Source organism: Danio rerio, chromosome 22 (assembly GCF_049306965.1).
Source record: "Danio rerio strain Tuebingen ecotype United States chromosome 22, GRCz12tu, whole genome shotgun sequence".
Lineage (NCBI taxonomy): Eukaryota > Metazoa > Chordata > Actinopteri > Cypriniformes > Danionidae > Danio > Danio rerio.
In genome coordinates, this window is record NC_133197.1 from 31,521,310 (window position 1) to 31,535,170 (window position 13,861).

Consider the following 13,861-nt stretch of genomic DNA (forward strand, 5'->3'; position numbering starts at 1 on the left):
TTGTAATTATGTACACACCTACTGTACATGTACATTTGCAGTTATGTTTATCTATCTGGACACTTCTGATTATTAATAGCAATCTGTACATATATTTATTGTAAATCTCTGTTCATAGCTAATACAACCTGTATAAAATGTTGATAGTACATCTATCTGTAAATATCACCATAGTTTTCCTATAATAGCACTTTATAACTTATACCTGTATCCTGCACTTGCTGCAAATGCACTGCTAGTTAGACCTAATCTGCATTTTGTTGCATTGTACTTGTACATGTGTAATGACAATAAAGTTGAATCTAATCTAATCTAATCTAATCTAATCTAAAAGATTTGTGTGGTGATCCCAATGTACCATATTTGCCATTATCAAGTGTCCTGACAGCCAGCATCAGCTCATATCCTTTCCCCTGGCCTTAGCAACGTGTGAATCAGATGTGCATTTCAAAATCTTGTCAGAAAAGTAAATAAGTAATTGATCTTTAATAAGGTTTGTGTAATAAGACATGCCTTTTTGTAAATAGATGGACTACATAGTTCATTCATTCATTTTTCTTCTGCTTAGTCCATTTATTTATTAGGGGTCACCACAGCAAAATTAACCGACAACTTATCCAGTACAGATTTTACACAGCTAATGCCCTTCCAGTTAGACTACATAGTTATAGTATTTAAGTATGGAATTTCAGTGCAATTCTCTGTATACAGTTTAATCGAATCACTGAAAAGATCCGAGTCAACAGAACAATTCGTTCACGAATCGCTAGAGTGTGCGTGAGCGCGCAGCAGCAGTCGTGCTCTGTCTGATGAACTGACACTGATAAAGGTATATTTCCTTGCCTTTTATTTCTCAACCAAGTCTCTCTTTCTTCACGCTACATTCACCTCAACTTCATTTGTATTTTGTTAAATATGCATGTGTGTAATCTAATACGCTTTCGCAGTGTCGTAAATGTTAACTATCACGCCAATAAAGCTTTGTTGACTCTGACTCTATGACCATTTTGGGACAAATCACTCTTTTGTTTACTGTCGCATTCCGCGCGCATACTTGGCTTCCGCGGCACCTTTCTCCTCATTCCCCCGCACATACACGCACAATCCCTCCTCTTTCTTTTCTCAAGCCTACGGAATACGTAAAAAATAGAAAACACATTCAACACACACATAAAGCAGCGGCCATTCCGGGACTGAACAAAAGAGTGCTTTCAGAGGCACCGGACACGGACAGCGGTGCGTCTAGCGCGCGTCGACCGCCCACCGTGGAGTCTCCCCGGGCCGAACACAAACCCCGCGCCGCGGAAGGTGCGACTGTGAGCCGCGGAGAGCCGTGAAAATGCTTTACCTTCAGAGGTGTGACTCCGCCATCCCTGTTTCCTCCTCCTTTCCAGCAGTGCTGCAGCGCGCTCTCCTTCCCCGACGCGCGTCACACTCACGCAGTACCGACGCGTCACGAGACTTCTGGAGCTCCGGTTTATTTGTGTTTGGGAAATATCGGACGCAATAAAATGCCATGGGAGTCCTCAGTGGAGAGAGAGAGAGAGAAGAGAAATGGACGAATTGCCACGAAACAGAATAACCCAAATATGTATTTTCTGTCGCTAAAAGTGCAACTGTTTAAGGATACGGAACGCTGCAAATAATGTGGTCAAAACACTGCAACATATGCACACCATTATTAATTATAACAACCGTCCAGGAATGAGCTTTTTTTTTTTTTTTTAAAGTAATTGAATATGATATTTATGATTATATAATTTATTTAAATATGATAATCCAAAGCTAATAAAATATAATAATATAATTGTAATTATAATTTTATAATGATGATAATAGTAATAATAATAATAATAATAATAATAATAATAATGATGATGATAATAATAATAATTCCTTATGTAGCACACTCTAAACACTCAAAAATCTTTACGCAATGGGGATAATATTATATATTATAGTATATGATATGACAAATGACAAGTATATATTATAATATATATATATAGTAATTACTTTATAATATAATAATAATTATATTAGGCTATATTATTTGATGCAGTCTACACTGGCAGCAAATAATTTCAAACGCAGATTAAACAAATAGGCCTACGTCAAACACAATTTTATTTAGCTGTAAGAATTATATAGTAATAAATACTTTAAGAAAGAGTTGTTCGTTTTAAAGTTTATTGTTCGTTTGTTCAATTATTAATAATAAGTATAATTATAATATGTATTTTTAATCTAGAGATTGTTTATTCAGTCAGACATGTGTGTGTGTGTGTGTGTGTGTGTGTGTGTGTGTGTGTGTGTGTGTGTGTGTGTGTGTGTGTGTGTGTATATATCATTATTTAATCAAAGAAACATGATGGAACCTTGGGTAAATAATCAATGTGTAGAGTAAATATCACCGTTTTTAAAAACTTAACTCTCCTTTTCATAATTGCAGAGAATCATTAGCCCCCCTGAATTATTCGCCCTCCTGTTTATTTTTTGCCCAATTTCTGTTTAACAGAGAATTTTTTTAGCACATTTCTAAACATAATAGTTTTAATATTTGACATTTGACTAGATATTTTTCAAAAAACTTCTATTCAGCTTAAAGCACATTTAAAGGCTTAACTAGGTTAATTAGGTTAACTAGGCAGGTTAGGGTAATTGGCAAGTTATGGTTTGTTCTGTAGACTATTGAAAAAATAGCTTAAAGGGCCAATAATATATATATATATATATATATATATATATATATATATATATATATATATATATATATATATATATATATATATATATATATATATATATATATATATATATATATTACACATAATTTGGGTAATATTTAAAAAAAAAATAATAATAGGGGGGGGGGGGGTTAATAATTCTGACTTCAACTGTGTGTGTGTGTGTGTGTGTGTGTGTGTGTGTGTGTGTGTGTGTGTGTGTGTGTGTGTGTGTGTGTGTGTGTGTGTGTGTGTGTGTGTGTGTGTGTGTACATATATATGGGACATTCTACCAGAAACATAAATTTTCACTTATAAAAAATGTGACAAGGCCTGATTTAAGCTTGTCATCCTCAAAAAAGCATAAAATCATACAACTCAATGACAGACTGCATCCTTGATGATCACTGTCAGCCTCTCCTCCATCAAATGATGTCACTTCCAAGTCACAGCTCTAAAGGTGTATTGTACGCACTTTGTGTTAAATTTAATGCTAATGTTACAGGACTGACAGAAACATGGGGACACATTTATTTGTATCATATATCCGTAGTATTTATTTGTAGAATTTATTTATAATTTAATGTTTTTGATCAACTGATGTGAATGATTACAATTTAAACTAGCTATTTTTAATTTTGTTCTCTAAACAAATATATATATATATATATATATATATATATATATATATATATATATATATATATATATATATATATATATATATATATATATACCTTAATAATTTTTAGCATTACAAATTTGGCTGAGAACAAGGGCAATGACAAGGGCAAATTTTTAATGAAGAACAAAAATCTGAGAACCAAATGAATGACATATTCCTTTACAGAACAATTCACAGAAATAAATCATCAGTCAATTTTAGACATTTTTGGGATAAAATACTTTCCATTAACTGTTTTTATGTTCTTATTTCAGAGACAGATAATGTACTTTTCTGGTATATACCATATACCCCTGTTAATTTTCCCCCCAATTTCTGTTTAACAGATAGAAGATTTTTTTCACCACATTTCTAAACATAATAGTTTTAATAGCTCATCTCTAATAACTGATTTATTTTATCTTTGCCATGATGACAGTAAATATTATTTGACTAGATATTTTCCAAGACACTTCTATACAGCTTAAAGTGACATTTAAAGGCTTAACTAGGTTAATTAGGTTAACTAGGCAGGTTAGGGTACTTAGAAAAGTTATTGTATAATGATGGTTTGTTCTGTAGACAGTCGAAAAAATAAATGCTCGAAGAGGCTAATAATTTTGACCCTAAAATAGGTTTAAAAAGTTAAAAACTGTTTTTATTCTAGTCGAAATAAAACAATTAAGACTTTCTCCAGAAGAAAAAATACAGAGATTTTTTTATATTATGAATATTGTGAAAATGTCCTTGCTCCGTTAAAAATAATTTGGAAAATATTTTAAAAAAGAGAAAAAAATTAAAGGAGGGCTAATAATTCTGACTTCAACTGTATATTGTATTGTATGCTATTTATTTATTTATTTATTTATTCATTCTATGACACCACTACACCACCAGCATGAACCGTTGATACAAGGCAGGATGGATCCATGCTTTCATATTGTTGACGCCATAGTATCTGCAGCCTTTATAATGCAAGCTGAGATTGCATCACTCAACGATGCAATGTCAGACACAATGCACTCAATAGAGTAAATGACGTCACTACGACGGGTAAGATTAGGGGTGGGTTAGGTGAGCGCATTAAAGAGCATTAGACGCCGCTCAGATTGCTCTGCACCAGGTCTGCATCCAGACACCTCTCAATTCTGACCTTTCCATTCTATATGGGTTTTTGTTTGTGTGTGATAGCCCGTCAATGTCGCTAGGCGGCGGCAGCGACCCGTTGTTTTGCGGAACCGGAAGTACGTAAAACAGCTGATGAGATAAACGGTAAATCCGTCAACCGAAGTATAGTAGACGCTTGTGTTTATTTACAGCTTATTATCAACACACAGAGATATAATTGTGGTTTATCACAGGTAACATTCTTCCTTCTACCGCTTTTTGTTACTCGCTACGATAATAGAAAATAGCTGGTGCTGCAAAACGTTTTACATTTGTGTTTTACCTCGGAATTAACATAAGAGTTTGATTAGCGTTTAAGACGTTTTTATACATCTTTATGTGATAATGTTGACTAAGTAGGTTTCATTGCACTGGGTATATATATATATATATATATATATATATATATATATATATATATATATATATATATATATATATATATATATATATAACACACACACACACGCACACACACCACACACACGCAAAAAGCTTTAAATGACAACATGAAACAAATTATGAAACAAATATCAACACATACTCAAATAAATAAACATATATGAGTATGTGTTTATATTTGTTTCATAACGTTGTTGTTGTAATTTAAAGCTTTTTCTTTAGATTCAACAGAATAAATATAATAGTAGTAAAAGTTGTTACTTTTTGCTTTTAAAAAAAATCAGCTTTTCCACCAAAATGTCTTTTTTTAACTCTTCTGAAGTTAAAACATTGGTATTGTGGGGGGATGAATAAAATTCAAGTGGTCTCGTTTCCAAATGTGTGTGGGAGAATTTACATTTACTCGGATATCAATGAAATCATTTATATTAATGCATATAATGATGATCTTTTGCTCTCCATTAACAGGTGTCTTACTGAAGCACAATGCCGGAGGTGAAGTCAATGTTTCGAGAAGTTCTGCCTAAACAAGGTTTTTTTTTTTGTTTTTTTTTAAATGTAGTTTTACCATTACTGCTGTTTTGTTTTGCCAGCAAACTTGTAGTCGAGGATAATATTCTGCCACACTTGCCAGTGACTGGTAACTTGAGAAAATAATCTGTTTTAAATAATAAAAAAAACATAACTGTTGTTATATAATTTCAATTAAACTATCAACAAAATCAATATGGAAATATCACAGTAATACTTATAGTTTTTTTTTTTGGTTTACTTATATTTTAGTTTGCACTGATGTTGCGTTATAAAAGTAAAACAGATTGAATGTTCATAATGTGTTACATATAGCACGCTTGGGAACTTTGGCAGCGCTTTAGAGATTTGGGAGGGAATGTCCTCATTTTTTTTAGTTTCTTTTCTTTTAGATACAAAAGTTTAATAAACTATTTTAATTAGGAACTTGGGAAGATTTTGTGCGGCAAGTTTTTAAATGTATGTTAAAGTGACTTAAACGTACAGCTTTATCTGAGACACTGAACATTATTTTCATAAGGTGTAATTATAAAACAATATGATAATGGACAAAAGGGAATGATAATCACACTAAACAATACTTCCTTCTCAGGCATTTTAATAATACATTTTAACCAGTCAAGTAGCAAGAAACAGTAGTGACAAAATTGAGAGACCACATGAAAATTTAGTTTTTCTGGATTTACTAGGTTTAGATTGAGATGAGATCAAATGTTGAGACAAAATGTTGTTATTTATTTTGTTTTTTGAAAAAATGTCAAATATATTTTGGTCATTTATTATATTAAAATTAATGTCATTTGTTAAAATTAAAATGCCTTTTTTTTTCTCCAGAAAATGAGAATTGGTCAGATTTATTCCTTAAATCTCATATTATAAAACATTCTTATTACGTCTAAAATAAAAAAAAATAAACATCACACCATTTTGTTATTCATTAATTTTCAGCTTTTTTAATCTGGGTATGCCACAGTGGAATGAACTGCGAACTTATCCAGCATAAGTTTTTTGCAGCGGTTGCCCTTCTAGCTGCAACCCATCACTGGGAAACCTCCATACACACTCATTCACACCCATACACTACAAACAATTTTAGCTGACCCAATTCACCTGTACTGCATGTTTTTGGACTGTGAGGGAAACCGGAGCACCCAGAGGAAACCCACGCCAACTCGGGGATAACATGCAAACTTTTCAAAGGAACGCCAACTGACCTAGACGGGGCTTAAACCAGCAACCTTCTTACTCTGAGGCGATCGTGCAAAATAAATGCTCCATTTGACACTTTTAGTTAAAATTCAAAAGGAAAATACATCAATGTTTACTGAATAAAACAAATTTTACTCAAAAATACAACTATAAAGCTCAAATCCAGAGAAACTGAGAATTTCGAGTGGACTCTTAAAGGGACAGTTCACCCAAAAATGAAAATGTAGTCACACCACGTATATTTACTCTCCCTTAAGTTGTTCAAAATCATTATTCTGTTAAAAATATATATATATTTTGAAGAAAGCTGAAAACTGGTTACCATTGACATCCTTAGTAGGTAAAACAAATACTATGTAAGTCAATGGTTACAGGTTTCCAACATTTTTCAAAATACCTTCTTTTGCGTTCAACAGAAGACAGGAACTCCCAAAGGATTGAATCAAGTAAACGTTGAGTAAATGATGGCAGATTTTTCATTTTTGGTTGAACTATCCCTTTAAGATCTCTTTAATATTGGGACTTGAGGAGCTGCACATCAATGGTTTTGCTCTTCAGTATTTGGACTTTCAGCAGTGAAATTTAAGCCACACTGAACTGAACTAAACGGAACTTGGATTTCAATTTTTTAGAACTTCTATGTTAAGATGCTTTGACACAATCTACATTGTAAAAACGCTATAGAAATAAAGATGAATTGAATTGAAAATCAAAGAATAACACCAAAAACCCCACTAAGAATAACAACAAAAGTCCAGCTGTATAGTAGCAAACACACACACAGACACACACTTATTGCATGTATTGTTTGGTCGCGCAGGTCAGCTTTCCATGGAGGATGTTCCCACTATGGTCCTGTGCAAACCTAAACTGCTGCCTCTGAAGTCTGTGACTCTGGAGAAGCTGGAGAAGATGCAGAAAGATGCTCAGGAGATCATCAGACAACAGGAACTGGCTTTGAAGGAGCAGCCGCCGTCTGAGAAGGCAGAGTAGTGTTCACTTCTGAAGGATCAAGTACACGCTTCATTCACAACCACATACGCTGAATATAGTCAGTCAGAATTCAAGGGTTTGAGTTTGGTAGAATTCATATCTACGCGTGAGGTTAATTAATATTTGTGTGTTCAAATAAATATTAAAACAAGCAATTTTTTAGAAATGTTACAGATATCAGATAGCTAAAAGCGACTGAAGTGATTTCGAAAGTGGGCATTTGTTAAATAAAATGGTTATTAAAGTTAATCCATGAGATTGGGATTATGCACAGGGTTTATTCTTCAAGTTTTTTTAAAGACGTCCAACTTTGTAAATGTTGTATTTAAATAAATATTTTAAAAGTATATTTCTTTTTTCATTATTATTTTTAAATGTGTTTATCGAGGATTCATTTAATCAGTCGGAAGCACTGGTAAAAATATTTGTAATCTTATAAGACAATAAGTATATATTGCAAATAAATGCTGTTCTTTTAAACTTTGTATTTGTTAAATATTAAAAAATTACTCATTTAATTAGAAACGGAGCATTCATTCCGATTGAGGTTGAGACTTGTTTGAATCTACTCTGTAAAATCCATACTGACTTCTGCTTGGCAACTAATCACTTGTTAAGTGTAACGTCAGGCAAAGCAGCTTCCTGGTTTAAGCGTTCTATAAAACTGCACGGGGAGACTCAACGAATGGTAGTTATAAACGTTTACAATGGGCTGTAATACTTTCAAAAGTCACAATCTGTATGTATGTATGTGTATATATATATATATATATATATATATATATACACACACACACATATATATATATATATATATATATATATATATATATATATATATATATATATATATATATATATATATATATTTACACATATATATGCTGTCAAAATGAACGCGTTAACACATGCGATTAGTTTTTGACATATAACACGTTTAAAAAAATGAACGCAGTTGCATTTTTTTAATATTTCCTGTTGTGGCCGACGTGTGTTTAACGTGCAAAGAAATATAGATAAGACCAAGGAAGCACTTTTAGAAGAAAAGTTTCAGTATAAAACAATTAATGTTGCATCTCCTGGTTGTTGTTTTATTGGAATTTGATAGCGCATGCCGAATGGAAAAAAAAAAAACCTCCTGCATTTCTTGACTCGGGTGGTCCTTCAGGGTAATATATGGTAGACTTCTTAATCAGAGTATTATCTCAATCATATTAAAAGCAGAGTGTTGGTGTCAAATGTACTCAGTAAAAATGCTAAATGATATTGCGAGCTGTCAGTGCATTCCTCTGCCTTTAAGTTGACTCCACGAGCCCTCTAATGTTTCATCCAGTTTGAAGTGTTTCCCCCTTAAACGCAACTTTTGTAAAGCGTCTGCTTCACGTTGTTGTGTCAGAATTCTTGTGAAATATAGCCATACTTTAGAACAGGGCTTCTCAACCTTTTACACCGCAGGGCCCACTTCTTTCTCCGATCAACTTTTGAAGGCCCACCTGTCTGACATTAGCTTTAAAACGTTTGTATGAAATGCTTATTTTAACCTTTATTATATGACCTTTTATATTATATTATATAATAATATGTTATATTTTATTATATTTCATTATATTATATTATGTTTTATTATTTGTTTTATTATCATTCATTCATTCATTTTGAAACCCACGCGAACACAGGGAGAACAGGCAAACTCCACACTGAGAAACGCCAACTGAGCTGAGGCTCAAACCAGTGGCCCAGCGACCTTCTTGCTGTGAGGCGACAGCACTACCTACTGCGCCACTGCGTCACCCCTATATTTTATTATATTTTATTTTGTTATATTATATTTTATAATATATTTTATTATAATATATTTTATTATATCATATTACATTATATTATATCTTATTATATTATTATAACATATATATAATAAATTTGTTGTGCCTTCTATTATTTTCTATTAGCATTTCATAAACAAATATATAATTTTATTCACATTTAATTATATATAAAACTATACTATCTATAATTGTGTTTATTTTTTATTTCAAACTGATTCTAAGAGAACCACAGATGGATCTGGAACGATAGGGACATTGCAAAAGAGCAACTACTGCTTTAAACTGATCTGACATAGTATCTACTATGAAATATCTACTATTGAAAAATATACACACAAGTGTAAAATACAGTAAAACACCCTAAATCTGTTGAAGAACGTCGATCTGATGGCGGTTGAGTTTGCAGCTGGATATTATTGAGAGATCGCTATTAGAAACAGTGAACATCTCCGCCAGAGCGCATCTGAAGCTATGCAAGTTTATTTTACAATCTATGGCAGAAACACCACTTTTTGTGGTGAAACTTTGACGTCACTTTGTAGGCTATTCGGCTGCTAGCATAAAACTGGTTACCTCGTAAAAATTCCTATGGGATTTTCCTATAGGCTTTTCGAAGATTGTAAATAATAAGCTCTGTGTTCAAACACTGTTCATTACTATTGCACGTTTTTGTCCAGCCGGATAATCTTCATACGAAACTACAGTGGACTACAGTGCCCTCAGGGCACTCATCTGTGATGTCAGCACCACCCTGCTACAGACAACTTCATTCATTTTCTTGTCGGCTTAGTCCCTTTATTAATCAGGGGTCGCCACAGCGGAATGAACCGCCAACTTATCCAGCAAGTTTTTACGCAGCGGATGCCCTTCCAGCCGCAACCCATCTCTGGAAAACATCCACACACACATTCACACACACTCATATGAAGCTTATGTTTAGAAATTGTGTCCATGACAAAGAGTTAATCTCTCTGTTTGTTATATTATAATTCAATGTACATATTATAAACAAATAAATACGCAAAAACACATATACCCATGTGCCTTTTGGATAGATTTTACGTGGAAAATACATCTGTTTTGCTTTACGGTTGTCGTAAAAGTTTTAAAACTGTGTATAAATCTGCCTACATAGTATTATCATCAGACATATTTAAATAAGTGTATCGCTCGCGTGCACACAGCCTGCTTACCTTAACAGACGACAGAAATGAGGCGTGAGGGACGAGTCTATTAAATGCCTGCAAGTTCCATCATGGACACAGAACAACATTCAATATTCCCTTTTTTCACAAAGTACAGTGAAAAGCAGCCCTTACATCCACATTTTATGGAGGAGTATAAATATTGCAGTTATGACAGAGTTAAATGTGTTCAGATGAAGAAAAAAAGATGAAAAATCACTTGATCATGTTAAAATGACAGTTAACATGCATGTATTTTATGTATATTACCTTGTATATTACACATTTATTCACACGTTTGCATCATAGATATATACACTAGATATCGCATAGGGACCCTAAATATGCGTCAATAGCGCCGCCACATTGGTACAGTTCTCCCAGGACAAATGTCATTCAACCGCACTAGAAGACAGTGTTATTACGTGAAGATGCGGGACTTTAGCGCTGTCTATGGGTGTAGTAACGAGCAAACAAAGAAAACAGCACAAAAGCAGAACATTTCATAGGTAGTATGAAGTTTTTTTTTTCTGTTTTTGTATGTTCTGAACTTTTGTGCTAATCAGGTAACGTTATTGATGATAACAGTCACTTACTGCATTCACCATACGGCAAAGCAGCTCCAACTCGCACTAAACACTCGGCTTATGCTAGTTTTGTTGAATAAAATCAGCAAACGATGCAAAAGAAATATGACTACGAGATGCTGCGCTGCCAGAACCTAGTATTATTGTCGGCTTGTGAAAGAGTCGTTCGGGGGATTCATTCACAAACGAATCGCTCCCTCCGTCAGTATGAGAAGAGAAAGCAGGAGAGGAGCTGTGTTTCAGGACATGATCAGATCAAATTTAACAGGGAGGGTGAATAATACATTTCTGTACACACAAACACAAGCTTTTTGTCAGGAATGCCTGTGCGATCACTGATCCATCAATGTAGAAAAGTGATGTAAAATTATAATTTTCGTAATTTAAAAAAAAAAAATTACATACTAACATCCAGGAAAACTCTGGATCATAGATATGTGTAAATCTCTGGCTTTGGATGGCCACAGTCCTCCACTGTACCTTGGTCCCGCATTCATTTCAAAAGACCGCTACCCTGTAGTAAGATGGCGGCACTATTGACGCATTTCGTCCAATAGACAACAATAGGCCAGGCGACATCTAATGTATATATCTATGTGTTTGCATTACTGAGAGCAGGACAGAGACAGGCTGCACTAGTAAGCAGTATCTTCATAATATTCTTCATTAAAATAAATGAACAAAAAATGAATCTGTCTTTACAAGTGAAGGATTTATCTACTCACAATCTGATTTCCCAATTAGTATAATACTGCAAACTATAAAATACTATTCATGAAAATACCTAAATAACAGACAAATCCAAATGCCCAACGCAAGCGAGCTGTATTCCAGACCAGATCAGCTCAATGAAGTATAATGTCTCCAACACTGCCTGTAGTCCCATTTAGCAACTTGATAGCAACCGTCCTTTTAAAGAAGCATAACCGATTTAAAAATTCAAGAGTGTGATGAAACTGAAGTGTTTTATGTCGTAGAACAAAACGTGAAAGTATCTTGAGTTTGTGTTAGCCACGAACCTTATTTAAGCGATTTTACTGAAACCCCATTGAAAAAAACGTATTGACCTTGGGACGAAGGAACCGGAACTGCTAAAATGCTAACTCGCTTCCGGGTTATGCATACAAATTGACGTCATAGTTCCTCCACTTAATTAAGGCTCGCTATTTTCGCCGTCTTTTCGTCTTAAACGCCGGCGTTTTGGGGATGACACGCGTTTGGTAACAGGTGCAGTTTGATCCATTTGGCCTTTCATACGCAAGATCCTCCTGTATGGACGCGCATCTGTAATAAAACACTCACTGTACATTAATTTAAACAACTATGCAGATATATTCAATAGTTCACACAAAAATACACAGAGAGACTTTCACCTCATGCTTGGTTTGTGATTGAACAGGCATGCGTGTACTAGTTGCAGACACCATCATGAGGCTGTTTTTGCGCCGAATTTGAAGTAATCAACCAGAGAACAGGAGAAAGTGCATTACCTCAATTTTAATATAGTATATTATTATGAAATGCAGAAATCAGAGTGTCAATTTTAATCTTTCAGCTCACCTACAGGATCGCTGATGCCCAATAGTGGGCCATGGCACATCAGTTGAGAATCCCTGCTTTAAAATGCTTAGTTTAAGCAAATTTGATGAACACGGTCGTATGTGTTGATGAATCTGTAGGGAGTCGCTCACCAAGTGTGCTGTACTGCACATATTGTGTTTGTGTGTGTGTTTCCTAGAAAATAAACCTGTGCAACTCCGCCCCCGCGTGCGCTCTGCAAATCTCGTTGATCACCGGCTGCAGCTGTGCTTCATGTCCAACACACCTACTCACTTTGAATGGGTGACGTCATGCATTGCAGAACTGCATTGTGAATCCATCGGCTTCAGAGGCGTTACCTGCTGCAGAAGTTGGGATTCAACTTTAAGCGCCAACGGAATCGTCAGCCTATCAGATTGCTGTACTGCACTGAATTCATGTACTGCAATTCATTTGCTGATTCAGTGATTCTGCGTGTGAGAGACTGTTCTCACTTTCAGGTCACATCATTCAAAAGAAAAGGGCCACATTGTCCTCCTTTCCAAGCCAACAGTTTGAGGATCTTGATGGTTTATTGCAGGTATATTGTTTACATGAATACATGTTGTAAGTTGAACAAAAATTCTGATAAACAAGACAAAGAAACTATTTAAATTCAAAATATGATTGAGTTTACATTAATTTTACATTTGACTAGCCAAAATTACAAGTTTCAGTCTGTTAAATGTGATTAATTGCAAAAAAAAAATGTAATTAAGTTTTAAAGTTTTTTTTAATCGATTGACAGCACTAATATATATATATATATATATATATATATATATATATATATATATATATATATATATATATATATATAGATAGATAGATAGATAGATAAATTTTTTTATAAATTGTTTAAATTATCGGTGTCTGTGATGCAGCAAGTCCAGAGTCTGTTGTGTGCACCATGATTTTACACTAGAAGTTCAAGTTATGTGTGATATATAAATAAACATGAAACCATAAACAAATATGTTCTCAATTCATATTA

At 34.0% G+C, this 13,861-nt stretch overlaps 2 protein-coding genes across 2 annotated transcripts in view; one reads left to right on the top strand and one right to left on the bottom strand.

Annotated features, from left to right (window-relative positions):
* Positions 1 to 1,452, bottom strand: part of shoc2 (SHOC2 leucine rich repeat scaffold protein) — a 41,438-nt gene extending 39,986 nt beyond the window's left edge. Inside the window, exon 1 of the mRNA XM_005161796.6 lies at positions 1,349 to 1,452. The gene's annotated coding sequence lies outside the window, so the exon portion shown is untranslated. The remainder of the gene's footprint in view (positions 1 to 1,348) is intronic.
* Positions 1,453 to 4,641: 3,189 nt separating this feature from the next.
* Positions 4,642 to 8,041, top strand: bbip1 (BBSome interacting protein 1). Its single transcript, NM_001166123.1, has 3 exons — positions 4,642 to 4,751; positions 5,428 to 5,491; positions 7,520 to 8,041. The coding sequence occupies exons 2-3, from the start codon at positions 5,446 to 5,448 to the stop codon at positions 7,690 to 7,692; spliced, it is 219 nt and encodes a 72-aa protein (NP_001159595.1). The 5' UTR covers positions 4,642 to 4,751; positions 5,428 to 5,445; the 3' UTR covers positions 7,693 to 8,041.
* The last annotated feature ends 5,820 nt before the right edge of the window (positions 8,042 to 13,861 follow it).

Excerpts from the sequence above, each read along its gene's own strand:
- bbip1 (NM_001166123.1), top strand. The coding sequence starts at position 5,446 with ATGCCGGAGGTGAAGTCAATGTTTCGAGAAGTTCTGCCTAAACAAG. Across the intron at positions 5,492-7,519 it reads AGAAGTTCTGCCTAAACAAG|GTCAGCTTTCCATGGAGGAT; the intron begins GTTTTTTTTTTT and ends TTGGTCGCGCAG.